Source organism: Balaenoptera physalus (genome assembly GCF_965194825.1).
Source record: "Balaenoptera physalus genome assembly, chromosome: 10".
NCBI classification, from domain to species: domain Eukaryota; kingdom Metazoa; phylum Chordata; class Mammalia; order Artiodactyla; family Balaenopteridae; genus Balaenoptera; species Balaenoptera physalus.
In genome coordinates, this window is record NC_138889.1 from 103,946,257 (window position 1) to 103,973,804 (window position 27,548).

Consider the following 27,548-nt stretch of genomic DNA (forward strand, 5'->3'; position numbering starts at 1 on the left):
TGCCCCTAATTCCAAATTCATTATTCCTGCCATCCTGCTTGGATTAGGACCCCTCCCTACACTAACACCTGGGGTGAATAACCCAGATGGCCTTTGCAGCCAGTGCCCGCTGGGGACGTTTCCCACTGGGGATGCTCCCCACTGGGATACGTGGTGAGCAGCAGGGCAGAGAAGAGGCAAGGGGAGGATGGCCCGCGCCAGTGTAGGTGCAGGTTATTCTGCAGCCCCCTTGGGTTTCAGGGATAGCAAGTTGGTGACACGGTGACAGCATAGTTCTCTGTCTTCCACCCCCATCTCATTTTCCCCCAACAATGCTAGCACTGTCCTCTTTCCAGCTGTCATGGGAACTGGGCTGCACCGTCCAGATGCCCCCTTGAGGACAGACGCATTTAGTACCCCAGCCGCAGGGAAGGTTGTTGACCGACAGCTCTCAGCCATCAGCCCTCACAGGGAACTGCCTTGGCTGACACCCCTTTCCTGGGCCCACTCCCCGCAGATGGAATTACTGGCCAACATGGGGGCACAAAGCCCTGTCCCCTTGCCCCAACTCGGGCTGACTCTGAAGGCCAGCCCAGCCTCAGAGCTCCACAGGGGGCTGGCTGAGACCGTGCCACTGCCGGGCCCCACCCCTGCCTCCTGCTTGCCTCCCTCGGCCCACAGATGTTAAAGCTAAGCACAGGCCCTCAGACTCCACCTGCCTACTATTCCCTCCCGGAGAACCCAACCTGCGAAGGCCTCTCCATCCGTCTTCTCCGCCCCCTCACTTTAGAAGTCTCCTAGCATCAAAGGCCACCAGGTACTTACCTAAGACCCCTCCCAATCTAGCCCCAGGTCTGTGCAGGCTTTTCTCCCAAGCTGGGGGTTGAGGTGGGCACTAGGCTCAGCACCTGGGGGCTCGCAGTGACGTTTTCCCACCTTTCCAAAGGCGAGAAGTGAACGAGCAGGGCAGCGTGGGGGAGACCGAGACAGAGTTTAATCAGGAAACCTTGGTGAGGACATATGACAGCTGGTGGCACAATCCCAGTGGAACCCCAGGCCCCTCGGACCCCCTCCTCCAGGGGAGGGACTCAGCCGCCCCGACCTTCCTCAGAAGACAGGCGGCCCACGCAGCCCAGGGAGGATGCCGACGGTGGAGAACGTGCTGCTGGATTCTCACAGCGCATCCCAGATGCTTCTTGGGAGCAAGGCTACATCGGGCCCTGAGGGTTTTCCATCCCCGCCAGGGGTCCTGAAGGAGTCAGCAGCCTCACCGGCCCCCAGAGCCGCCCTGCAAGCTCCCAGGGCCTCTGGCAGAGTCTTCTCTGTCTGGCGTCTCCCGGGCACGGCCCTGAAACGGAGGCCTGCTTACACTGTGGACTCCTCCTCCGGTGAGGGCCCCATGGTGGGCTCCTGGGGGCCAGGGCTGCCCGTGGCTGCAAGGGCTGCAGAGAGTCTGGAGGTGGCTGGAGACAGTCTGCGAGGCCTGAGGATAGTGACGGGGCCCTCTGAGGGGCTGGGGCCCATCGTGGAAAGGGCTGAGGCTCTACGCCGGATGGTGGCAGGCAGAGAAGGCTGTCTGGATGCGGTGTGGGCCCCGGAGGCTGAGGATGAGGGTTCTGGAGTAACAGGAGGTGGCCCAGGAGCCCCGGGAGAGGCCGGAGGTAGAGAGGAGGCTCCTGGAGGGATTGAAGGCCCTGGTGAGGGCCGAGGGGGCTGGGAGGCCCAGGGCTCCCCTGGGAACATGCCCCCAGGCCCCAAAGGGGGTGAGGGTAAGGCCTGCGCTCCTGAGGGGCTCACGGGTATAGTCTGCATGTTGGACAGGTTCGTTCTCAGGAGGAGCTGGAGGAGCTGGAGCACTGGCCTCTGAGGCGACACCGCTGGGGGCCCCGGGCAGGAGCTGCAGTTGAGCAGGGCCTCGGGGTCTCCACGGGGGGTCCGGGCCACTTTGCTGAGCTCAACGTCTCCACGAGGGGAGAGACCCCAGCTTTCTTCCAGGGAATCTAGAGAGGGGGCGGGGCAAGAAGATGCACAATGGTTCTTCCCTACAACTGAGGCAGGTCTGGGATGAGCTGCACCGAGGACAGTGCCCCAGCTCTGTCCCTTGAGGGTCCCTGTGCACCGGCAGCTGGGGTTGGGGGATCCCGCCGGCTCCTGCCTCCAGGAAGGGAAGACCCAAAAGGAACCATGAGCAGAGGGAGACAGTTCACCAAGGCACTGGCTGTGTGACCTTGTGTGAGGCACATAACTCCCCTGGGCCTCCATTTCCCCATCTGTAAAATGGGCATCATAATAACAGGATGACCACATAGGCCACGCAATGAGGACTGAATGAAACGGAGCCTGAGAGGTCTCAGCCTAAACCCAAATGTAAACTCTGGACTTTGGGTGACAATCATGTGTCAGAGTAGGTTCATTGATTGTAGCAAATGTACCATCTGGTGGGGGATGTTGACAGCAGGGGGCGCTGTGCGTGGGGCGGGGGCAGGGGGATTCAGGGAGCTGTCCGAACCTTCTGCTCGATTTTGCTGTGAACCTAAAAATGCTTTTAAAAAAAAAGTCTATTGAAAAAATTTGTTTTTAAGTCTCAGTCTGGAGGCCAGCGCATCATAAGGGCTTAATCCATGGCGGGAGAACAAGGGAAGGAAGGAAGAATATTGGAGAAAGGTATGATCAGGGAGGAGACGGAGGCTGGTAAACACATTACAAACTGGAATGATTACATTTTAAAAATCATCAAAAGATAACTTATAACTTTTTAAAAAATTGTGACTCACCCTGCTGTACACCTGAAAGTTATATAATATTGTACATCAAATATACCTCAATTGAAATATATATATAAACCATCAAAAGGATAATCACAAAAACCACTTTACCAAAAACCACTGAATTGTGTACTTCGAGCGTGTGACTTACAGGGTGCGTGAATTATATCTCAAGAAAGCTGTTCTTTTTTTTTTTTTTAATTATCAAAAGGAAACAATTCACCTCGTATTTCAATAAAAAGCATTTCTTCTTAAAATGAGATCGCACATGGTGAACGCAGCTGAGGCAGGTGCCCCAGGAGAAGGAGGTGGGCTCTGCATCTCACCTCTCTGGGCCTCAGTTTCCCCATCAGGAGGCAGGAGAGCAGAATGGGAACGAGCATGGGGCGAGGAATCAGAGAGACCTGGCCCTGAGTCCGACGACACTACCACCTAGAACGTGGCCTTAAAGACAGACACTTGGGAATTCCCTGGCGGTCCAGTGGTTAGGACTTGGCACTTCCACTGCATGGGGCCCGGGTTCCATCCCTGGTTGGGGAACTAAGATCCCATAAGCTGTGCGGCACGGCCAAAAAAAATTTAAAAATAAATAAATTCTTTTTAAAAAGACAGGAACTTAACTTCTCTGAGCCTCCATTTCCCCATCTGCAAAATGGAGACAATAAGAGCACCTGTGCATAAACATTCCTGGGGCATTTAAATGAGACGATACAGGTAAAATGCTCCATACACTGCCTGGCACCTTAGCTAACGATTAGTCTCTAGAAAGCAGGGGCATAATATCCATCAGCTCGCACAGGGTTTTGTGCTGGTTAAGGTCGAATCTATAATCACTCAACAGTTCCCAACATAATGACTGTATGGGATCAGGATGTTTCCAGCCCCAGCAGTCCTGACAGCAGCTCTCCATCCACAGACCTGAAGAGCTGCCCTAAATACAGGATGTCCTCTTCAAAAGGTCAAAGGAGTTAAAGAGGTATTTTATACAAGAGGAAATTCAGGCCACAAATCCGTGGAAAAAGTCACTGTCTTCCTGGAAGTTTAAAACATGTACAGCAGCCACCGGTAAGGTACTTTATGGACATGTTAAACTGGAAAAATTAAATTCAAAACACAGTGTAGAGTCGGTGGGCATATGGGGCACCAGCTACGTCTCTGTAAGTTTCCTCTTTCTCTAGGACCCCATCTGGTAACGTGCTGTCATGCCCTAGGAGTCACCAAACCACTCCCGACACCCTGTGACCTAGTTACTGCACCTATTAACCACAGGGTCTGAATGCAATTCACAAAATTTGAGAACAAAAGTTGTCTGACCAAAGATTTTTCACAGTGGGTCCATTATGGATAGAAAAGAAAAAAAAGAAGAAGAAGAAAGAAACCACCTAAATGTCAACCCAAAAGGCAAGGGGTAAGCAAACCATAATATTTGGGAGCTTTTTTAAATGGCCAGCTGTGGGCTACATCAATATTTTGAAACTGTGTGTTTCAACCTACTGTAGTAGGTTGTCCATGTCCTGTTTATACCTCTGCAAAAAGATGCACATGGACAAACACTCATGATGGAGAAAGACAAACAGATGTGAATCATTTTCAGGAGTCAATGTAGCAGAGTAGCTAAAAGCATGGACTCTGGGCTCAAATCCTGGTTCTACTGTCAGCCAGCTGTGTGACCTTGAGCACCTCACTTCACCTCTCTGTGCCTCAGTTTCCTCATCTGGAAAATGGGGATGCTAATCGTATCTATCATGAAGAGTTGCTGTGAAAATGAAATAAGACATATGAAAACAGACAGATGGCCAACAGGGACATGAAAAGATGCTCAACATCACTAATCATCACGGAAATGCAAATCAAAACCACAATGAGATACCACTTCACAAGTGTCAGAATGGCTGTCATCACAAAGACAAGACACAGCAACTGTTGGTAAGGAAGTAGGGAAAAGGGAACCCTCGTGCACTGTTGGTGGGAATGTAAACTGGTGCAGCCACTGTGGAAAACAGTATGGAGGTTTCTCAAAAAACTAAAAATAGAACTACCATATGATCCAGCAATTCCACCACCGGGTATGTATCCAAAAAAAAAATGAAAACACTAATTCAAAAAGATATATGCACCCCAAGGTTCATTGCAGCATTATTTACAATAGCCATGACATGGGAACAACCTAAGTGTCCATCGACAGATAAAGATGGATAAATATGTGGTGTATATATATATATATATATATATATATATATATATATATATACACACAATGGAACATTATTCAACCACAAAAAAGAATGAAATCTTACCATTTGCGATAATGTGGATGGATCTAGAGGGTATTATGCTACATGAATAAATCAGAGAAAGATAAATACCATATGATCTCACTTATATGTGGAATCGTTTTTTTTTTTAAAAAACTGAGCGCACAGATATTGAGAACAGATTGGTGGTTGCCAGAGGTGGGAGGAGAGGGGTGGGCAAAATGGCTGAAGGGGGTCAAAAGGCACAAATTTTCAGTTACAAAATAAATAAGTCATTGCGATATAATGTACAGCATGGTGACTATTGTTAATAATACTGTATTGAAACACTATACTTGAAAGTTGCTAAGAGATTAGATCATAGAAGTTCTTATCACAAGAAAAAAATATTTTGTAACTATGTGGGGTGACAGATGTTAACTAGACTTACTGTGGTGATCATTTTGCAATATATACAAATATTGAATAGTTATGTTGTACACCTGAAACCAATATAATGTTACATGTCAATTACACCACAATCTTAAAAAAAGAAATAACATTCAATACATGATGCTCCCTGACACATAATGGATACTCAATACATATTAGCAATTATTCTTCTGCAAAGTTGATTCAGTTCCTAAATTCTAATTTTTAAAAAAGGAAGAAAGCAGAGGAAGAGATTCAGAAAGGAGGAAATGAAGAAGAAAAAGGAACAGTAAACAGACTCGGCAGACGGCACGGCACAGTGTGCCATAGCACTGACGAGGGTCAGCAAGCCCATGCTTGGGCCTGGGCGCACCACGTGCTGGCTGTGTGACCTTGAACAGGCCACGTTCCCTCTCTGAGCCTGGGTTTCTCACATCCAGCCCTGTACAAGTTCTGTGTTTCTGGGCGGAAGAGCAAAGTGGAAAAGGACGGTGGTGAGGCTCCAGGATGCAGAGGCCGCTTACCTGGACAGGAGAAGCAGCAGTCCCTGGGGGGCGTGGAGGGGTCCGAGCAGGCCTGCTGGCAGGGCATCTTCTCGCAGCTCACCTCTCCCAGCTGGGGAAGCAGAAGGAGACACGTGAGGAAGCCCGGAGCATCTCACCCCTCCACAGCAGGGCCCTCACGGACCTATTACACCAGCAGCTGGACCCACGGAAAGATCTGGGGCAGAAGCTGCAGGGCCTGACCCTCACCTGAACAACAGGTGAAGCCAAACACAGTGGGGCCGCCTTAAGGAAACAACAAAGGTAGAGGACACCATCAAATCCGAAGGTATCCCCGCAGGTAATTAAAGTTGAAGAATGGCAGGTGGAAGACCGGCGTACACTGGCTAAGGGGCTCCGAGTTTCACAAAGGGACAAAAGGCTAGAAGCAGACCCTGGCCCGGCAGGTCCAGGGTCCCCAGGCCCAGCTCACCTGGCATATGCACTGGATACAGGGCTCATCGTCCAAGGTGAACACCTGGCCGTTCCCCACCTTCCTCCCCTCGTAGTTGCAGTCTGCAGGGGCAGAGGAGACAGGGGCCGTGAGAGCCAAGGCCCACTCAGGGGCCTTGCACGAGAGGTGGCTGGTCCCACTCACCTCGGCACACTGGACAGCACTCCCCGTCAGGGTGGAAAGGGTAGGAGCAGGTGATGGGGCAGTCCACAGGCGAGCAGGCCACCGAGCCCAGCTGCAGGACACAGAAAACGCTGAAGGCCCTTTGTTCTGGGGGGCTGATGGGTCACTCATGAAGGACACATCACATGGCCATTGAGTGCCCATCGGAGCCATCAAGGTCAGGTGAGAGGTCCATGGTGAGGGAACAGACTGAGTTAGAGTCTGTCCTCCCACTAGAACGCAAGCCCCCCAGGCCCAGCCTTGTCCTCAGAGCTCCTCTGTCAACAGCTACCTGTCGAACAAATCCATGAACCTCCCAGGGAAGCTGAGTACCAAAACCTTAGGGGGAAGGACCCAGAAGCCAAAGCTCCCCAAAGCACATGGCTGTGAACGAACAGGGCCACTCAGAGGCCAGAGATGTTCACCCCAAGTTTCTCGATCTTTCTGCAGACCCGTCCCTTTTCACCCACCGCCAGCAAAGAAGCCCCATCAGCATGAAACATTTCTAGCATGACAAGCAATAAGGACTTATTTTTTCCATTTTCCAAATACTAAATGATATTCCTGTCATTTAGACTGAGAGGCAGTATGGCTTAGGGGTAAAAGTGTGCTTTCTGAAGCAGACTCAGGATACTAGAATTGATTCTTGGCACTTCACTTGACTAGTTGTGGGGGTCTCTGTGCCCGGTTGTCTCACCTAGCAGCTGGGGATGGAGGTACCCACCTCACAGGATTCCCTGTGGATTAACAGGTCGTGCTGAGATCAGGGATTGGCACATGGCAGGGGCTCGAGAATGTGAGTATATTAAAGATTCCGTACAGAGTCCTGGGTTTGCGTTCCTCACCTCCACTCTCAGGGAGAATCCCTGGGCCATATTTTATACCGTAAGGCCCCCAAGACCCTCCCTGGTCACCCAGAAGCAGAGGACTTTTGCCAGGCAGGGTTAAAAGTATTTCTCTGGTCCTGGGTAAAGAGTCACCCTGGGCAGGGCTGAAGGGAGCCAGCTTTCACCATGATCCAGAAGTGACCATTCTCTTGGAGGTCTCTGGATCTTGCCTCCAGGGTTCAGGAGCTGGTGGCTATTTCTGGGGAGTTTCCGCAGACAGGGGTCGGGTCTGGGGGGTCGTACCAGGCAGATGCAGCTCAGACACGGGTCCAGCACGGACGCGAAGGTCTGGTTATTGTAGAAGATTCTACCTGTGTAGGTGCAGCCTGCCAGAGAGAGCATGTGGTGAGGGCCAGCCAGGGAGTGGCTGGCCTTTGCCAGGAAGAAAGTCCAAGGTGTTTCTAGGCAGCAAAGGTCAGGCCAACGGCCTTTCTAGACACTTGCCCAGGGGGCTGGGGAAGGGACAGAACATATGTCTGGATTGGGTGCTGACTTTTTTCTCGCTGGATTCAGCAAGGGGATCATAGTGTCTTTACTTCAAGGTTCTCCCTCAGGGAAGGGAGCCGTTCCTCCTACCCCCTCACTTGGCAGGATCAGGATGAGGGACCCGGAGAATCAACCTGGGTGCCAGGCACCACGGCTGTCCTCTCTGCTCCTCTCCACTCAGTCGAATCCCAAACCCCACCTTCCAGGAGGGTCCCCTACAGCTCCCGTCTCTGCTTTCCAAAGCCCACAGAGGCCCCATCTGAGTGCTGCCACCTTGATGATATTTATCACATACTGGTACGTATAAAAGCAGGTGATTGTGGGCTTCCCTGGTGGCGCAGTGGTTAAAAATCCGCCTGCCAATGCAGGGGGCACGGGTTCGAGCCCTGGTCCAGGAAGATCCCACATGCCGCGGAGCAACAAAGCCCGAGCACCACAACTACTGAGCCTGCGCTCTAGAGCCCGCAAGCCACAACTACTGAGCCCACATGCCACAACTACTGAAGCCCACGTGCCACAACTACTGAAGCCCACACACCTAGAGCCCATGCTCTACAACAAGAGAAGCCACCGCAATGAGAAGCCCGCGCACTGCAATGAAGAGTGGCCCCCACTCGCCGCAACTAGAGGAAGACCGCGCACAGCAACAAGGACCCAATGCAGCTAAAAATAAAAAATAAATACATAAATTTATTTTAAAACAAAAGCAGGTGATGGGACAGTAGAGAAACATTTTATAAGAAAAAATATATAGGGAATTCCCTGGCAGTCCAGTGGTTAGGAATCCACACTTTCACTGCCAAGGGCGCGGGTTCCATCCCTAGTTAGGGAGCTAAGATCCCCCAAGCCGTGTGGCTCGGCCAAAAAAGAAGAAAAAAGATATAACAAACATCTATGATATGCTATGTATCTATGACATGATAGATATATAGATATAGATGCATGTTACAGATATGTTATAGAGATAGAGGTATATATAGATACTGATGTTATATCACAAAAAAGAGACTAGGAAGATAAAACCATGAAGTTAACAGTGATAATGGGTCCTTTTTAATTTTTTTCTTTGCTTTCTGTATTTTCTAAATGTTCTATAATAAAATATCACTTCTGAAATAGTGGAAAAGGTGAAAATTACTATTAAAACATAAAGGATCACTTTAATTTCCTCTCCCTGTTCTCTAATTGTCTCACAGGTATGTTCCTTTATCACCCCACCTAGGCTGCAAGCTCTGCATATCTTCATATCTGCTTCCAGCACCCAGACAGGGCCTCCCTTGAGCAAACTGCTTTCCGTCTCTGAGCCTCAGTTTCCTCATCTCTAAAATGGGGTTGCCCCATGGGGTTGTTGCGAGGATGAGCAGAGACGAAGCATGTGTGGTGCTTTGCACAGAGAAGCCTGATACAGGGTGACCCCTGATGTGGGGGCCAGGGGTGCTATGCCGTCCCCGGCCCCCCAGGCAGGGCCTCACCTGCCGAACAGTCAGGGCAGCACTGTCCGGGGATCCGAATCGGGTGAGGGCAGGAGTCCACACAGTCTGTCCTCTTGCAGCTCACTGAACCATCTGCCTGAAGGGAGGAAGAACTTCACCAAGACCCCACCTGCCACGCCAGCTCCCACCTCCCCACCCCACAGGCCCCCAAAAGAAAGGGTGGTGCTGCAAACTGGCCGGAGCCTGCCCTAAGAGGCGCCATGATGCAGCTGGGAGGTGGCAGGGGTCCCCCAAAGAGGACCGGCTACTTGGGAAAGGGGGTGTGAGCCTTCCAGAAAAAAGCCTTCCCATATCCCAGAGGGGGAAGGTCGGAGCTGGGGTTTTGGTCTCCTTGGCTTCCCGTCCCTTCGCCGCAGCAGCCAAGGCTGCACCATAACCTCATCCAAACTCTTCTCCGAGTTTCCCTGAAACCCTGGCTCACCCCAAATCTATGGAGTCCAATAAAATCCTATTTTTATAGAAAGCTATTCCACCGGAAATGTCTTTCAGAAGATGAAAGCGCCATATACAGTTTTTTTTTTTTTTCGTAAGAAGTTGAAGTTTCGTGTTATTTTCTTGTAATATGAGTGCCCTAGATCAGTCCTGAAGGAGAAAAAAGGCAGCGGATGTACTTTGCTCCCCACTCTAATTCCAATGAAACGTTTCCAAGTTTTTAAGGGTCTAAGGCTTTTTTAAACAAATGGCGCATCAAAGGGACTTGAAGGCCGCGCTTCTCACGCGCTCATGTGCACGCGAGTCACCGGGGGATTAAAATGCAGATTCTGAGTCCGAGCCCCGGGCAGCCTTGAGGTTCTACCAAGGCTCCCCTGGTGATGGCAACGACACAGCCAGTGCAGGGACCTCATTTTGAGAAATAAAGCTCTAAGCTCCAAGCGACTAAAAACTCTCTTAAAGTAGAAAGGAAAGCCAACCGTACTTGAACATGAGCTAAAACGATCGCGTTTCTTGGCAAATAGCTGTGTTTGCATGTCTGTCAATCTGACTCTCAAACTCACGCACCCTCACCCACTTCTGATGAGGTGAGGTCACGTGACTCACATTAATGGAGGCAGCCTCGCAATTTCACAGAAAAGGCCTTAACTACTAGGCCTCGGGCTGCCCAGCTCCCTCTGTTATCTGTGCCCGGCAAAAACCTGCTCCTGGGAATCCTATTTCCAGCTCCATAGGCCAGCAGCTCCCCGCACATGCACGGTGGGTCACACAGCACTCTTACGACAGACAGACTGCCAAGCTCTGTCATCCTGAAAATCTACCGAGGACAGAATAACCTGAATCCCAGCCCCTTCTGTAAAAACGGGATTTGATAGCATGGAAGTGAGACTGGGACAGGCCTGAGGTGGCCCTGCTTCCGCAGGGGCAGGGCTGCCCGGCCCGGGACGGGGAAGGGTGGGGAAAGCAGCTGAAGGCGCGCAGGTTGTCATTCACCTGGCAGATGCATAACTCACAGGGATCACCGGGAGACCAGATCTGTCCAACCGGAAACTCAACCCCGTTGTCGTCCAGAGAGCAGCCTGGCCAGGGGACAGCGGGGGAGAAAGGACGAGTGGGCAGAAGTGCCGAGGAGGGTCCTGAATGCCCGCGGGACCTACAGCACCACCCAGCAAGGACAGACAGACGCCTCTGCTCACTCACACCGAGTCCACGCAGCCACCCACTGGGCCCAGAGCTGCCTGCTGCTGACGCCTGGCTCCCTCAGTTAGTGAATTTTCCTGCCTGACATGAGCCTGGTATACACAGGCACGCGCACACAAACGTACACGTCCACACACACCCACAAACACACCCATTCACACACACAGAAACCACTCCCACGCAGACACATGCACACAGATACAACGGACACACAACAAAAACACACGGACACACACACTCAACAGCACACACACAGATACCACTCACACACAAACACGCAGACACGTACACAAGCTCACACACAGATGTCACTCATATACAAACTTAAAACACACAAATATACACACTCACAAACAGACACACACAACACACATGGAGAGCACTCACACACACACACAGAGTCTCAGCGGGTGAAGCTCAGCCTCCCCCGCCTCGGGCATCCAGGCTTGGTGCTGGGTGCAGCCTGGGATGCAGGGCTGAGCGGCCCTCACCTGTCACGGGTGCGGGTTCCCTGCAGGTGAAGCAGCACTGCCCAGGGCCCAGCCACCACTCCTCGCGGGGGCAATCCAGTTCTGGACATGGTGTGAAGGAACATTCCACCTCCCCGTTCTGGAAGAGAGCCAAGGGGCACAAACCAGTGAGGGCCAAAGAGGAGGCCGGTAGGCTGCCGTCACCCCCCTAAAAGTGACAAATCTCCAGGGAGCAAGAGTGGAAGGAACGGCGAGTCCTTCCCTGGGGGCTGGGGCGGGGCTGGGAGAGGGTCCCAGGAATATGCCGGCTGCGTGGCTGCAGGGCCCCCGGCTGCCCTAGCTGCAGCCTCCAGAATCTCTTCCTCTCACTTCTGCAACAGCTTTCTGCTCTCACTCCAATCCACTCTCACCTGCAGCCAGAGAACTTTCTCATGCACCAATCCGATCACATCACTCCACCACTTAAAACCCTTGGCAGCTCTGCCAAGTCCAAACCCTCTGCCTGGCTGGCAAAGCCCTTCATGACTGAGATTGACGCATAGGCTATCGCTGCCCCCTCACAGACCCCTTCCCCTAAGCACTGCCCTTGGCTGATGAGGGTCACGTCCTCCAGGTGCCTGGATGGTTCATTCACCCCCACTCCCCGGGGAGCAAGGAAGTACCTACAATCACCTGATGCTGGGGGTAGAAGAGCCCAGCTCCCTGGCCTCTGGACACACCCACCTCTGCGGGGCCACTCACACTCCAGAGCTCCCCGTGGCATCAGCCCGAGACCCCTCTTCTTGTGGCCCCTCCCCCTGCCTGACTTGCTTCCCCAGCCAGTCTCTCCCGAGAGCACTCCTTCAGAAAACCACTTACACGAGAGGCCCACCCGAGGCCCTGTTCTTGGAACTCAGCCCAAACAGGATCCCCACCTCAGCCGCATTTCCAGTCCCTCTCGCAGTCCGGGCTCCAGCCAGGATGGACACCCCCAGGCCTTAGAACTCGCCCTGCTCTCTCCCGCCTCCGGCCTTCTGCTCACGCAGTGCCCTCTGCCAGGCACACCTGTCTCAGCTCCTCACCGGGTTGTCCTAGTCATCCTTCAGGTCTCGGCTTAGCATCCCTCCCTCCGAGTAGGCTTCCCTGAAGCCCACAGCCTGGTTAAGAGCCCCGCTCCCCTGTCCATTGCCCACCTAGCTGTGGGCCCCTGACGGAGGCGGCTGGGGCTGTCTTGTGCTCAACTGCGTCCCCAGCGCCCAGCATTGTCCCAGGCACACAGTAGGTGCTCTATAAATAGCAATGCTGAAGGACGAACTTCAAGGAGACTGCGGGAAGGCCTTGGCGAATGCTAAGGCCCCTTTAGTCTCTTTCTTGCCTCAGTTTCCCTTTTGCTGCATGGCGGCTCCTCTTCTCCTGGTCAAGGCATCCTGGGAAAGTCGTGTGCCCTGCCCCCTCCCCAGCACCCACCCACTCAGCCCCCTACCTGGCAGACACAGGTGGTACACTCGTCACCACCACCACTGAACACAGCCCCATCTGCATACCACCGGCCATGGAAATAGCATCTCACTGCGGAGGAGAAAGGGAGAGGCAGCTCAAGGTCTCTGGGCAGCTAAAGAAAAGGGGGAGCAAATGGGTGGGGGGGGGTCTCTGGGAAGAAAACACACCCCCACAATATTCCACGGCACACCCACACCCAAAAGCCCAATCGCTGCTCCCCTCCAAACCCTCACCTAAAGGTACACCGGTAGTTAAAAACTGACAGAGAGGGACCTCTCTGGCCGTCCAGTGGTTAAGACTCCGACCTCCCAATGCAGGGGGAACAGGTTCAATCACTGCTCAGGGAACTAAGATCCCACATGCCGAACGGTGCGGCCAAAAAAAAAAAAAAACTGACAGAGAATGAACCACATGCAAGTTAAGGTCCTTAACCAAGAAAGAAGGGAAGCCCGGAATAACTAAAGAGTAAGAGAAAAGAAGAAATGAAAAAAGACGGCCCCAGACACCTATGGCAAGGTCTGGGAATGCTGCCAGCCCCTGGAGGCAGGGAGGATTCAGTGAGAGCCTCTCATATGAAGATCCCCCATCCCTGCTGGTAAAAACAACCTTGAAAACCTGCCAGGGCCCACCTGGCTTTAGTCAGAGGGCACTGGGTTCAAATCCCAGCTACACAACTCACTACGGGCAAGATACTTAAGCTCTCCTAAGCCTCAGTTTTCTCATCTGTAGAATGGGATTAACAGTTCCTACCTCACAGGGAGTATATTGCCTGTTCAAAAAATGTTTTAACTAAAAATAATATAACATTTGGGACTTCCCTGGCGGTCCAGTGGTTAAGACTCTGCACTTCCAATGCATGGGGCACAGGTTCGATCCCTGGTTGGGGAACTAAGATCTCACATGCCGCGCAGCGTGGCAAAAATAAATAAATAAAGAAAATTAAAATAGCATTCAAAAGTCAAGGGAAAAATAGTATTTAATAAGAACACTAGCTTTGAAATCAGGTAAGCTTGAGTTCAAGCTCTGCTCCTTTACTCACTGGTGTGTGTCTTTGGGCAGTGATGACCTCTCTGAGCCTCAGTTTCCTCATCTATAAAATGGGGCTAAGAATAGTACTCCCTCAGGGCTGCACCACACGGATTCAATGAGATCAGGACTGGCAAGGGCCCCACAGAGCAATGGTCCAGAGCCAGCAGTGACGGCCATGAGGTCATCTCAGGAAAGAGAACCACATTTTAACAAAGGACCAACTCATTAGTGGGGCAGGGGAGACCCCCTCCCAGTCTCGGGACAGAGCCACGCCAAGGGTGGACCCAAACCCCTTCCTGTCTGTGTTAAAGGCACCAACCCCGGCAGGGGGCAGGCTGGGCTGTGAGCCCAACCTAGCATCCAAACCACTATGCACACAGTAGGTGCTCAATTAAAACGGGCACTTTGAAATGCTTCATTTGATCTGAGTTTCTAAAGCAGAAATCAATCTCCTTCCTCTCTCCTCCACTCACCCCCCCCCCAAAAAAAAACATACTCTAAAGACACCGCTCCACCCCCGTCATAAATTCACCCTGTCCTCTCCCCAGAAAGAGTCCCTTACCTGGCACACAAGTACAGCAATCCGACTTCGGGGAGGCCTGACAGGGGCCGGGAGGACACTCGGGGGAGATGCAGGACACATTTCCAGCCTGAGGAGGTGAGAGGAGGTACGGTTGGGGGAGGGTAGACCGTCAGGCCCAACAGACCAGCTTGTTCCCTATTTCACACCACCCCCAGGATTCCTGTCCCACATGAAAGCCTCCTAAAGGAAGCTATCCTGGGACTTCCCTGTTGGTCCAGTAGTTAAGACTCCACACTCCCAATGCAGGGGACCCCGGTTCGATCCCTGGTCAGGGCTAGATCCCGCATGTCGCAACGAAGATCCCGCATGCCGCAACTAAGACCCGGTGCAGCCAAATAAATAAATATTTAAAAAAAAAAAAAAAAAGGGAAGCCATCCAAGACCTTTAAATGCCACCATGGTCACACAAGGATACTGTGCTGGGACCCAGTACCAGGGTTTATTATGGTGTAGTTTCCAACATCCCCCTTTCCAAGACGAGGGGCAGACCAGAGAGCAGAGCACGCTGCCTTCCTCATGAAAATGGACGAGCCTAGCCTCCCATGGCACTGCCCCCCATGGCATTGCCCCCACCATGGCATTCCCTCCCATGGCATACAGAAGCTCTGGAAGGATGCTGAGAAGTGGAGAACAGAGGTTACTCCACCAGAGACACCTTCCCGTGCATCTGAGTTTTGAACCAAGTGACTAATACCGGCCAAGGAGTTAAATTTAAAACTCAATTTTTAAAAAATTGAAGTTAAGACAAAAAAGCCCCCGGCTTTGCAGTCAGCCAGACCTGAGGTCCAGGGTCTGCTCCTCCAAGTCGTGTGACTTTGGGCAAAGTATATCACCTCTCTGAGCCTCCGTCTCCCTATCTGTGAGATGAGCTGGAAAGGGCACCTCTGCTGGGGTTGCTGAGGATTGAGTGAAATGTGATCAGGCACGAAAGCGCTTGGCCACTTCACAAGTGTGGCGCACAGGAAGGGCTCAATAAGGGTGGCGGTAGCGATCTACGTGCCCCCCCCCCCGCCCCGCCCCGCCCCGCCCCGCCTTTACATTACAGCTTCCGCCATCACTGCCAGACCAGGGCTGCTTTTAAAGATGATGAGAGGCAGTGAGGGTTGGTGGGCAGAGCCTGGGCTTTGGAAGCAGACAGACCGCGGCTCAAATCCCAGCTCTGCCACCTCCCAGACTCAGTCTTTTCACCTGTAGAATGGGGACTGCAAAGCCGACCCTGAAGAGCCGCCAGGAGCCTCGGGTGAGGAGCTAGATGGAAAACACCAAGCCCCTTCCTGGTATGCACCGGGGGCTCATGATCCAATCCAAGGGACAGCCTCTGGCTGGGTCTGGCACGTGGTAGGAACTTAATAACTATTCTTGGAGGAGTGAATTTGCCTCAAGCAAAATACTCTTAACAAGCTGAGTCTGGTAATGAGCCTTCTCCCTCCCAACGCGGCTACCTTTATTATGCCGGCAAATATTTTGCCTGGAGAGAAAAACTGCCTCCCTGGTAGGAAGTTTCCGAGGGAGTTTCATCCCCTCCCCTTCCTAGACAGATGGACCCTGTTTGCCTGTTGGCTCTTTTCTGCTCAGCAAAAGCCTCCCTGACTCCACAGGCTACAGGTTTCCCATCCCCCACGCTTTTAAATTCCACAGGTTCCGACCAAAATCCACAACCTGAGAACTCTCCCTCCATTCAACGAGCTCACCTTTAACATCCGGTCTTTCCCCCTTCCTCTAAAACCCCCAAAGGTTAAGAAAACACCCGCGAGGCTTCAGGGATCTTGTGATGCTCACCAGACAGACACAGACAGTGCAGTTCTGGTTGGGAGGTGAAAACACGTCCCCTTCAGCCCGGATGACGCCACTGTGAAAACAGCCTTTGAAAGATAAACAGGAGTGGAGGCATCAGACCTCTTCAAAGCAGAGGAAGCTTGAGGTCTCATTACTTTTCCAGGCATAATGTACCTGGAACCTTCTCTCACTGGCTCGGATGCCCCAGGAGTGACAGATCTAGGTACTCAGAACGGTGTGGTCCCAAGACCCCTGGAGAACTACAAGAGACACCCACACAGCGCGCCCTGGGAGGGTCCCATTTATGTCTGATAAACCCAGAACTGTGTTGAAAGCATGGCATTTTATTCCCATAAGGCAGGAAAGGTAGCCAGACAGCCCCAGGTTCCAAAACTGGCCTGTCACCTGAGTGGCCTTGGACCTGGACATGTCACTCAACCTCTCTGGGACTCAGTTTCTTTACTGTAAAATGGAAATACTACCACCACATGCCCTGCAGGGGACTTGGAAGGATGCACAACCTCAGATGTAATGTACACAGCAATTTACACTCAGGGCTTAGTACACAGTAGGGACACAGTGAAAGATCACAATTATCATTAAGAAAATCAGTAAGTTGCATTTTCATTTTAACCCTTAGGAAGACTTTTCCACTGCTGCTCAAAGTGCAGCAACCTCAGCATCTTACCACCAGAAGCTTCATAGAAATGCAGCCGCTCAGGCCCCTCCCCACATCTACTGAATGAGAATCTGCATTTTAACAAGATTCCCAGCGATTCACGTGCAGGGTGAGTGTTAAGGAGCTCTGCTGAAGGACTTGTTAAGATCTGAGGTCTTTATCCTAACAGCAATGGGAAGCAAATGAAAAATGGTCAGTAGATTGTGGGAGGGAATCAGAATGGGGGTAGAATTTATAAACGATTACTCCTCCTGCAGTAGGAGGGGGACTGGGGCAGGGGAGGGGACTGCAGAGTGGGTCTGGAGAAACTTGCTGAATGAAGGAATAAATGAAAGAACGAAGCCCGAAAAGGATCCCCGGAAGGTCAGAAGTTCCCCTTGAGAGCACAGACCAGTGGTTCTCAAAGTGTGGTCCCCGAAGCAGCAGCGTCAACGTCACCTGGGAACTTGTTAGAAATGCAAGTTCCCGGGCCTTACCCAGCACCTGCTAAATCAGAAGCTCTGGGGGCTGGGCCCAGGGATCACCCTTCAGGTGACACACGGAAGTTGGAGAACAGCCTTTCAGCTGCAGACAGGCTCGGAAAGGGAAGAGGCAGTACCATGTGAGAAACTCACAGCCTGCCCCAGACCGGCTCCCACCTGTACACAATGGGCAGCATCCCCCATCTCCGGAGGGAACCGGGTGAGAACAAGCAGCTTCACACGTCACCTTTTCACAGGTCACCTCCCCATCCTAGAAGCAGAAACTGGAGTTCCAGCCACCACAATGCCCCAGACACCAGACCAGGGAAGCCCGGAGGACCCCTCACGCCCACCTCGCACCAGCACTGGGAACAGCCAGGCTCTGTCCAGCGGCTCCCGGACTCATGCATGGCTCCCAGGCGCCAACAGGCAGAGGGCCCTGGTGCCAGCTGTGTGGCCTCAGGGCCCCTGGGCAAGGAAGGGGTCACCACCACCTTCTCCTGGATTTGTGAGGGAGGTCTGAGGGTCCCCAACAGAGAGGGACTAGGCACTGGGGTGGCCACTGGGGTGGACAGCAGCTGCATCAGGGCAGAAGCGGAGGCCGTGGGCAGTGCAGGTGTGGGAGATGGCAGTCGTGTGGTCCTGACTCCAGTTGGGGGTCCTGGAGCCCCAGAAGGAGGGCTGTGCCCTGGGGAGAGGGCGGGCCGGCCTGCCTCTGGAAGCAGCAGTAGCATCTTAGGGGGGTGCTGCAGGGGCTGCAGGATGGCAGATGGGGCCAGCACGGCTTTGGGGAGAGCTGAAACGGAAACACAGAGGCGTCTGCAGGGAGGCAGCAGGGGCGGGAGGCGAGACTCGAGGGGCGTGGACTCAGGCCCACCACCACAAATCACTGAATGTCTCTGGGCCAGTTTCTTCATCAACATGATAGATCTAATACCACCAGTTCAACCTCAAACTAATGGGGCTGCGGTGACGATCACAGGAGAAGATTGATGAAAAAGTACCACGAGCAGCCCGAAGTTACAAGCTGGTGGTGCGGGAGGTCCAGCTGCTTCAGATGCAGCAAAATCAGCGTCTTCTCCCTTCCCTTCCTCGCTGGCCACAAAGGAGACTCGGGTTTTCCTGAACCAGGCAGACCTTCTCTAAGCCCTCAGGGATCCGACCTGGGAGTGACCCTTCCCTATTCCTGACAAGTCAGGAGTGTGTCCCCTACTCTCCCATCCAGATGTGGCTTCCCAGGAGGAGAGGCTGAGGCTCAGGGGGAGGAAGAGCCCAGGGTCCTCTCTGGGCCCATGGCAGACAGGCCAGCTTCCAAGAGGATGTCTCCCCTGAGACACACACACACTCGCACACACACACTTAGGAACAGTGCACATTTTCCCTGCAGATGGACACCAACTGCCCAACAGTCTGAAAGACAGAAAGAGAGAGAGAGAGTCCGAAAACAAGAGGGCGGCGAAGGAGGCAGATGAGGGGCAAGGGTGAGAGATAGGAAAAAGGAAGAGAGTCACAAACCAGAGTGAGACGGGGAGAAAACAGGTTGGGCTGGGAGGGGGAAACGGGGTGGCTGAGCTCAGACCATCGCGGGCGATTACACGCTGGAAAACTGGCCCTGGACTAGAAAGAATGCCGTCGGTGTTGACACGACGTTATATGGACGTTTACACGCACGCTGTTAAATCATGGCAGAGATCTGACACCACACCGTCCAAAGTGCCCCTGGGAGCCCAGGTTACTGGAACTCCTACGTCACATGCTCCTCTATCATTGTTTTTTGTTGGTTTTTTTTTTTTTTTTCCTTTTACTATTTGGGAGGAAACAGTAGGGCTGGGGAAACAGTGAAAGGAAAATAAAAGAATGGATAAAGAAGTGGAAGAAGACACAAAGGATGAAAGGGGGATGTTGGAAATAACAAACGAGATGAACTGAAAAAAAGTTCAGGGGGAAGGAAGAGGGCCCGCTCCGGGAGGGTGGGGCCTGGGGGCGGGGGGCGGGGCCTGGGACCGGGGGGCGGGGCCCAGCGCTCACCTTCACACGACACTCGGTCAGCTCGGAGCCTGAAGCCAGGTTGGCAGGTGCACAGGAAGCTGCCCACGGTGTTATGGCAAGAATGGTGACAGACCCGCCTCTCCAGTGGCCTCCGACACTCGTTTACATCTGCGGGAGAGCCTCGCTACCGACGGCTGCCTTATCGGGGTTACCGAGTCCTTCTTCCCCCATCCCTTACCCCAAAAGGCTGGGGGAGTCTCCCTGCCATGTTCTTATGGGGTCCTTCCCTGCCCCAGGGTGCCAATGTGACTCAGATGTCTGGGAATGGGGCTGAAATCTAGTGCTAGTCTCCTTGGAAGGTTCATACATCCAGTAGGCATTTAATGGATGCACTGGTGACTCATACCCCAGCACTGTGCAGCAATGATTAAGTGCTGGCTGGTGGGGATGGGCCCCACTGGGAGTCTCATCTCCAAACCTTCCACCAACCCACTGTCGGGCATCGGGTGCTATGGGCCCTTCTGAAAAAAGAGTCTCAAAAATCACCACACTGCTCAGGGCAGGCTTCAGGACAAACACCCAAGTCTGCTAGAACAAGGTCTCTTTTCAGGCCCATGGGACCCCACCTTCAACCCATGAGCCAAGCTCAAGCCAAACATGCCAATCCCTTTCTGGAGATTTCTGCAATGGGCTGAGAAAACAGGGGTCTCCTTCTAAACCAGAGGAACCAAGACATAACGTGCTTTATTTACCAAGGGGAGCAAAGGCAGCCAAGAAAATGGGTGAGCAGAGAGGAATCCTTGGGGTGTATCTGGGAGAGGGTGGAAGAGAAACATAACAGGATGAAAGTGGCATGTGGCCAGGAAAAGTCCGAGACGGGGTCTTCCATTAGGAGCCACGCCAACCCCAGGGAAAGGCAGGCTCTGAGCAAAGGCTCAAGCGCTTGCAGGCTCCAGGGAACCAGGAGGTCCAGACTGCTGACCTTTCCCTGTCCCTGGGCTCGCCCTGTCCATCTTCCTGATTGGCAGCCTAAGTGTGAAGACAACAGGGTCCCCTGCCTTACCTACACAGGAGTGCCGGTTGCCGTGGAGATGGAAGCCAGTTCTACAGGAACACCTGTAGCTGCCAATGCTGTTTTTACATCTCTGCTGGCAGGGGGTCCCAAGGCATTCATCAGTGTCTGGAAGGGAACAGGACACAGCTGGAGCTCATTTCCCCGTAGAGTTTTGGAAATATGTGGTCCTCTCTACCTACCTCTCTCATCACTATCCCCTACCCGACTCTTAACCCCTCTCCTTCTCACCACCCACATTCAGTCTATCAACTCCTAAGTCCTCCCTGGACCAGCCCACTTCTCTCTACCCTCACTGCCATACCCTAGCCCAGGTGCCCTGGGCTTTGTCTCTGGTCTAGAGGATAACAACAGCCTTGTGTGTCTCTCTGCCCCTCCCTGTGCTCCTCCCAAGCCACCCTCTACAGAGCCCCCAGGATGTTCTGACCAAAGGGCACCTCTGATCAGGCCACTTTCTGCTTAAAATCCCTCCAAGGCTCCCACAAGCACCAATGCAGTACCATAGCTCACGAGTCCTGGGCTGCCTTTCCCATCTCTCTCCTTGCCCCTCACCTTTACTCTGGCCCAAATTCTTGCCATCTTCCAAAGGCACCATGCTCTTGTGGCCCTCCCCCTTTGCCCATGTTCTCCTATCTGCTTGGAATGCCCTCCCATCTTGTCTGGCTGGAAAACTCCTACTCATACATTGAAACTCAGCTTCTAAACTACCTCCTCTGTCAAAGCTTCCCCAAGCCATTGTTTGAAATTGGGAAAAAGCTGGAAACGATCTGCATGTTCATCAATAAGAGAAGAGTTAGTAAACTATGGGATATCTGCACTGCAGAGTACCAGGCAGAAGCTGAAAAGAATAAAGCAAGTCTATTGGCCCTGATGTGAAGAGATTTTCATGACAGATTGTTGAAGGGAAGAAAGCAGGCAGAAGAATGACTGGGTTCACATCGAAGCTCTAATGTGATCTTGAGGAAGTTAACTTCTTTAAGCCTCAGTATTCCTATCAGGAAAATGGAACTAAACAGTACCAACTTCATAGGACAATTTTGAGGATGAAATTGAGAAAATGCATGTTAAATGCTTAGCATGGTGCCGGGAATACAGGAGTTCAACAACTGTTAGCCACCCATCTCTTATCATCATATCTCTGTAAGTGCACATGTGCGTATGTACACATACTGGGGAGAGGCAGGCAGGGCACTCATCAGATTGATAACTAAGTGCTATGGATGAACTGCATTCCCTCCAAATTCATAAATGGAAGCCCTAACCCCCAGTGTGATGATATTAGGAGGTGGGGCCTTTGGGACGTAATTAGGTTTGGATGAGGTCTTGAGGGTGGGGCTCTCATGATGGGATTAGTGCCCTTAGAAGAAGAGCCATGAGAGAGCTTGCTCTCTCTCTGCCTTGTGAGGACACAAAGAGAAGGTAGCTGTCTGCAAGGCAGGAAGAGAGCCCTCACCAGTAACTGAGTGGGCCAACACTGTGATCTTGTACTTCCCAGCCTCCAGAACTGTGAGAATAAATTTTTGTTGTTTAAGCCACCCAGTTAGTGGTATTTTGTTATAGCAGCCCAAGCAGATACTGACACCAGGGCTATTCTCTAGGGAACATAGAGGTTGGGAGTGGGAGAGACGGTCTGGGGCTAGTGCCATGACTTTTAAAACTTTTAAAATAATTTATGAAAATTTCAAACACCCAGAAAATGATACCACGGTATCAAGGGGAGCTTCTGTCTTAGCTGCCTTGTTAGAGAGAGAATGTCTTCTGACATAATTTCTGTAAATAAAAATCATTTTTAAGGAATGAGTAATTATTTTAAAAGGTCTCGCTCATCCTGTTCACTTAGTTGAAAAGATTCCTTCTCTTCCCTGGGTTCCCACAGCACTTAGCCCCTCCACCCAACCTCATTGTTCTTCCCCTCCCACCAGACCGGGGGTGGGGGAAGTGGGGAGGTCGCTGGAGGGCAGGATGTTTTCTTACTGGCTGTGTGTCTCCAGAGTCTGGCCCAGCACCAGGGCAGGTGGCTGAGGTGACTCTCACAGCACGGCTCTCCCACAGAGCCCCCGGGACGTGTCACCCGTCCCCTCAGCCCTCCCCCAGCTCAGCGGCCTCCTCCCTCCGGTTAGTCTGCTCTCCTGACCCTAGCCCTCCCCTCGGCCTCTCCCTCACCCCCACCACCCCCCTACCCTACAGTGATGGCAGCAGCAGTTTCTACTGAGTCGTGGTCCGGAGCAAAGGCCCTAGCGTCAGACGTGCCTGCATGCAAGCTGACTCCTCCTCCTACTGACAGAATGGCCTTGGGCAAGCCTCGTCCAGAATATGAGGATGAGAACAGCATCCCCCTCAGAGGACTGTGGTGAAAGTGAAACGCAATCATGCCTGGAGAGCACGCGTTGGGCCTAGCAGGGCTGTGAGTTCAGCATCAGAGCCTAGCAGCGGTGGCGACGGCACCATCATTACCCCTTCCAGACCCACTCACCTTGGCAGCTGTGGCGGTCAGCAGACAGCTGCATGCCTGGCCCACACTCGCACACGAACCCGCCTTCCGTGTTCACGCAGTGGCCCTCACAAGAGGAGCTTAAACATTCATCGATGTCTGGGGAGCGAGGAAACACTCTTGCATAGCTCATGCTGAACGTGGTTCGGGTGTGGGGAGAATATGCACCCCACGAGGACCCTGTGCCCACACAGGGCCTGCCCTCAGCAGGGTGGAACCCACCCCCACCCCAGGAAGAAAGAAGGCACCAGGTAAGTCATACAGCTTTAGGGATGCCCCCAGAAAGAAGAGGCCGAGGGGCCAGGTCTCTTTTTGACCCACGCAGGACAGACGACGGAGAGGCTGGCTGAGACAGAACTATTTCCAATGGTCCCACCTGCAGGGTAACCCCGAAAGGGCAGGGGGAGTGGGCAGGAAGGCTGATTAAATTCCCTTAAATGCTTATTGAGCACCGCCTGCATGCAGCAGACCTGGAAGGGGGGCTGCCGTGGACACAAATGTCACTAAGACACAGTGCTGACTCTCCAGATGGCTGCAGCCTGAGAACGCAGGAGCCACGACACACAGCCACAACACACAGCCACGACACACAGCCACGACACACAGCCACGACACACAGCCACGAGAGGCCCGCGTGCGGCCGGCGGTATGCGCCCTACCAGGGACTGCCCGGCCACGGCAGGTGTGTGCTGGAAGAGAGGTGGGCTGAGAGGACCAAGAGGCATCAGGAGGGGGGCCCACAGAGTGGAGAGTGTCTGAGAAGCTTCCGGGAAGCACAGGGACCGGCAGGGGCCCAGTCTCGCTGAAGCTCAGGTTCCCGTCGGGGCAGTGTGAGGCCGAGCTGGAGAGGTGGTGGGTAAAGGCTCAGCGATAGAGCGCAAAGGAGTCCCGAGGCTTCTGCCCAGGGTGGGGTGACTGGATCCAAGTAGTGCTTTAGGGAGGTTCAGGCCTGAGGGGGGAGGGGGGCTGGGAGACAGATCTTCAAGGCAGCCCTTCCTATCTCAGAACCATAAGGACCTATGAGGTCAGCTCCGCCCACTCCAGTCTACTCTGCCCACTTGAGCCTCCCTCCCACCCCCTGGCCCCCATGCCTGCTGGTCACCTCCATTCTCCTTTCTTGCTCTTCCCACAGCAGGTACCTTTGGGACCACACCCACCACTTCTAAGAAGCCCACCCTGATTCACTCGATCCCACTGGGCCCCTTGTGATGGTGGCCAGGGCCCCACTTCCCTGCACTTGCTTTGACATTGGTCTCTGGCTTTTCCTTGGTCCAGTTTGCCTCTGCAATGAGAAGTGTGTCTGCAAAGTACTTCAACCTTCTGGAAGTGGCTGGGGGGGAGAGCACCAAAACTCCTTCATGGGACCCTTGACCCAATAGTTCTCTTTCTGGGAATAGTCAGAGGGGCTGACAAGAAGCCTCTTTATCGCAGCATTATTTGTAGCAGTGAAACACTGCAGACAAGCTAAGGATGGATAGCACAGAACTGGGTACTTAGATTATAGCAGCTACATCTGCAGCCATTCAAAATGATGTTGTATGCTGAGCAGCAGGGACTGTCATCCTGCCCTGCCACTACCCCCGGGCTTCCATCCCCAACCCGGGCCCAACTACCCTCCCTTCCTGCCCGACCAGATGCAGCCGCAGGTCCCACCGCTCCATTACCAAGAGCTCATGCCACCCGGTTCCTGCATGCTGGAGGAGCCCAAGCCAAAGAGGGGGAGAAGGTCGTGGCCCCAGAAAAGTTCTCATCTCAAGGCACACCTGCGAACCCACACAGGTGAGAAACCTTACCACTGTGACTAGGACGGCCGTGGGTGGAAATCTGCCTGCTCAGATGAACTGACCAGGCGCTACAGCAAACACACTGGGCACCGCCCCTCCCAGTGCCATTAGCGCGACCGGGCATTTTCGAGGTCGGACCACCTTGCCTTACACACGAAGAGGCACTTTAAAATCCCCAAACAGTGGATATGACCCACACTGCCAGACGAGGATTCAGTATTTTTTACCTTTCACACTGTCTTCCCGGTGAGGGGAGGGACCCAGCCGGAAAGCACTACAATCACGGTCAAGTTCCCAACAAGTCAACTTGTGAACGGATGATCAGGAGACATGAGGAAATCAAACAACAAAGCACAGATGGGGTCTCTGACTGGATCTTCTATCATTCCAGTTCTAAATCCAACTTGAATATATATTCCTGGACTTACAAAACGCCAAGGGGGTGACTGGAAGTTGTGGATATCAGGGTATAAATTAGATCCGTGAGTTGGGGGGAGGGAAGACCAGAATCCCTTGAATTGTTTCGATGCAATACAAGCATAAAGATCACCTTGTATTCTCTTTGCCTTCTAAAAGCCATTATTACGATCTTAGAAGAAGAGGAAGAAATTCAGGTACAGAAAATGTGTTTTAATAGCCTAAACGATGGTGCTTGGTGAGTCCTGGTTCTAAAGGTACCAAATGAGGCCAAAGTTCTCAAACTGCTGCATACTTTGACAAGGAAAATCTATTTTTGTCTTCCGATCTACATTTATGACCTAAGTCGGGTAAATACACATGGTTTACTTTAACCTTTTTATGCAGACAGTCTGTTATGCACTGTGGTTTCAGATGTGCAATAATTTGTACAATGGTTTATTCCCAAGTATGCCTTAAGCAGAACAAATGTTTTTTTCTATATAGTTCCTTGCCCTAATAAATATGTAATATAAATTTAAGCAAACATCTATTTTGTATATTTGTAAACTACAAAGTAAAAAAATGAACATTTTGTGGAGTTTGTATTTTGCATACTCAAGGTGAGAATTAAGTTCTAAATTAACCTATAATAGTTTATCTGAAAAAAAAAAAGATATCATAAGGACTATTTCCTACTCCCAAGACAAAGTGAGAAAAATAATGAACAAAAACTATAGATAAGGTATGATCCCAATTTTATAAAACAGACAGATAGGCATGCCTGACACACATATACCCACAGCCATACACACTCACAAACACCTACACACCCAGGGGACAGGGCAGGGAAAAAAATAACTTCATTTTAGTAACAAATATCTCTGGGTAGGGACTTCTGGGACAGGTTTATTTTCACCTTTCTACCCTTCTTTTACTTTCCAAATGTTCCAAAAGAAGTTATTTTTTACTTTTATATTCAGGGGAAGAAAGGTTATTTTTACAAAATCCAAATTAAAAAAATTAAAAAAGGCTTTCAAGCTCTCTGGAAAGATAGGTAAGAAACTGGTCACCGTGGCTGCCTCTGGGGACAGTAACAGACTGTGCATAGGAAATTTTTAAAATCGTGAACCAATAATACTTTTACAAAATAACTATTGAGTTTCTCTTGGCTCATCTTTCAAATGTCACTTTCCTGAGGGAGGCTTTTTGCGGTCAAGCCCACCTCCAGTCCGATTCCCTGTGCCCCTGTGGGCCCTGGCACTGTGCACTCCACAGGTGATGGCCCCATTATGGGGGGACTGTCATTGTCCTTAACTTGTCTCCCTGCCTCACATTCTGAAGTAACATAAGAGCAGGGACTGCCCTCGTAACCCCAGCCCCAGCTCAGTCCCCGGTCCATGAGGTGTGCTCAATAAGTATTTGTGAGATAGCAGAAGGGCCATATTTCTTGTGTTTGCCTGCCTGCCTGCCTGCCCACTCTTAAACTTCAGAGCTGCTCGTGGCTCAGCTTTGCTCTGGCATCTCTCCGGGGACCATCCTGGGAGGACAGGGAAGAGACCTCATTCCCGCCCGCCCCCTCCTCGCTGCTCCCACGCCTCTCACCGGTACACCTGATGCCGATAGCTGTCTCTGTCATCGAGAAGCCCACGGGGCACACTCGGGCCACCTCCTGACAGCCACCATGGTTACAGGTGAGGTCACAGCCGTACTCCCCACAGGGTCCGTAGGCTTCTGAAACAGGCACCGCACCTGTGAGCATGCGCCACTCCACAGTCCCAGCCGCCCCCGCCTTCCCCGGCTCCTCCTAAATTCTGCTGGGAAGGGGGCTCTGGAGGCAAACAGGCCTGAGTTTAAATTCAGCTCTGCCACTTGCTGGCCATGTAACCCTGGGCGAGACACTAGCTTCTGTGCCTCAGTTTCATCATCTATAAAATGGGAATGAGAACGTCTACCTAATAGGGTTGTTTGAAAATGATATGCTAGGGCACAATTGCCCAGTGCCTGGCACATTCTCAGTGTAAACAGAGTTCTTCCCATCAGCCATTGCCCGCCCCCAGTTACCTGGGCAGGTGGGCCCTTGCTCTCCATCCTGGCAGGAGCAGACATTGGGAGCGATGCAGATGCCACTCCCGCAGCCAAAGGAGCAGAGGGCTGAGAGGATAAAGACAGGCGAGGGAGTGGGGACTGGGGCCCCCAGTCTGTCCCTCAGGCAAGCCCAGGGAATGAGCGCCCTGCTGTGGAGGATGTCTGGGGCACGGGGACAGGCACTT

General features: G+C 52.4%; 1 protein-coding gene across 4 annotated transcripts in view; it reads right to left on the reverse strand.

Annotated features, from left to right (window-relative positions):
- Positions 1-951: 951 nt before the first annotated feature.
- VWCE (von Willebrand factor C and EGF domains) overlaps positions 952-27,548 on the reverse strand; it is a 29,675-nt gene continuing 3,078 nt past the window's right edge. Inside the window, exons 3-21 of one of the 4 annotated variants that reach the window (XM_082477532.1) lie at positions 27,340-27,429; positions 26,881-27,009; positions 23,078-23,194; positions 20,596-20,712; positions 19,572-19,700; positions 17,897-18,339; positions 17,721-17,814; positions 16,407-16,489; positions 14,607-14,694; positions 12,999-13,084; positions 11,558-11,675; positions 10,880-10,945; positions 9,414-9,506; positions 7,699-7,781; positions 6,551-6,641; positions 6,386-6,468; positions 5,935-6,025; positions 1,777-1,979; positions 952-1,655 (exon numbers count right to left, since the gene is read on the reverse strand). In XM_082477532.1, the coding sequence (XP_082333658.1) occupies positions 1,188-1,655; positions 1,777-1,979; positions 5,935-6,025; positions 6,386-6,468; positions 6,551-6,641; positions 7,699-7,781; positions 9,414-9,506; positions 10,880-10,945; positions 11,558-11,675; positions 12,999-13,084; positions 14,607-14,694; positions 16,407-16,489; positions 17,721-17,814; positions 17,897-18,339; positions 19,572-19,700; positions 20,596-20,712; positions 23,078-23,194; positions 26,881-27,009; positions 27,340-27,429 (2,672 nt within the window). In that variant the 3' untranslated portion in view covers positions 952-1,187. Of the gene's footprint in view, positions 1,980-5,934; positions 6,026-6,385; positions 6,469-6,550; positions 6,642-7,698; positions 7,782-9,413; positions 9,511-10,859; positions 10,946-11,557; positions 11,676-12,998; positions 13,085-14,606; positions 14,695-16,406; positions 16,490-17,720; positions 17,815-17,896; positions 18,340-19,571; positions 19,701-20,595; positions 20,713-23,077; positions 23,195-26,880; positions 27,010-27,339; positions 27,430-27,548 lie in introns of all 4 variants that reach the window. The other 3 variants (XM_082477534.1, XM_082477535.1, XM_082477533.1) reach the window with 3 other exon arrangements.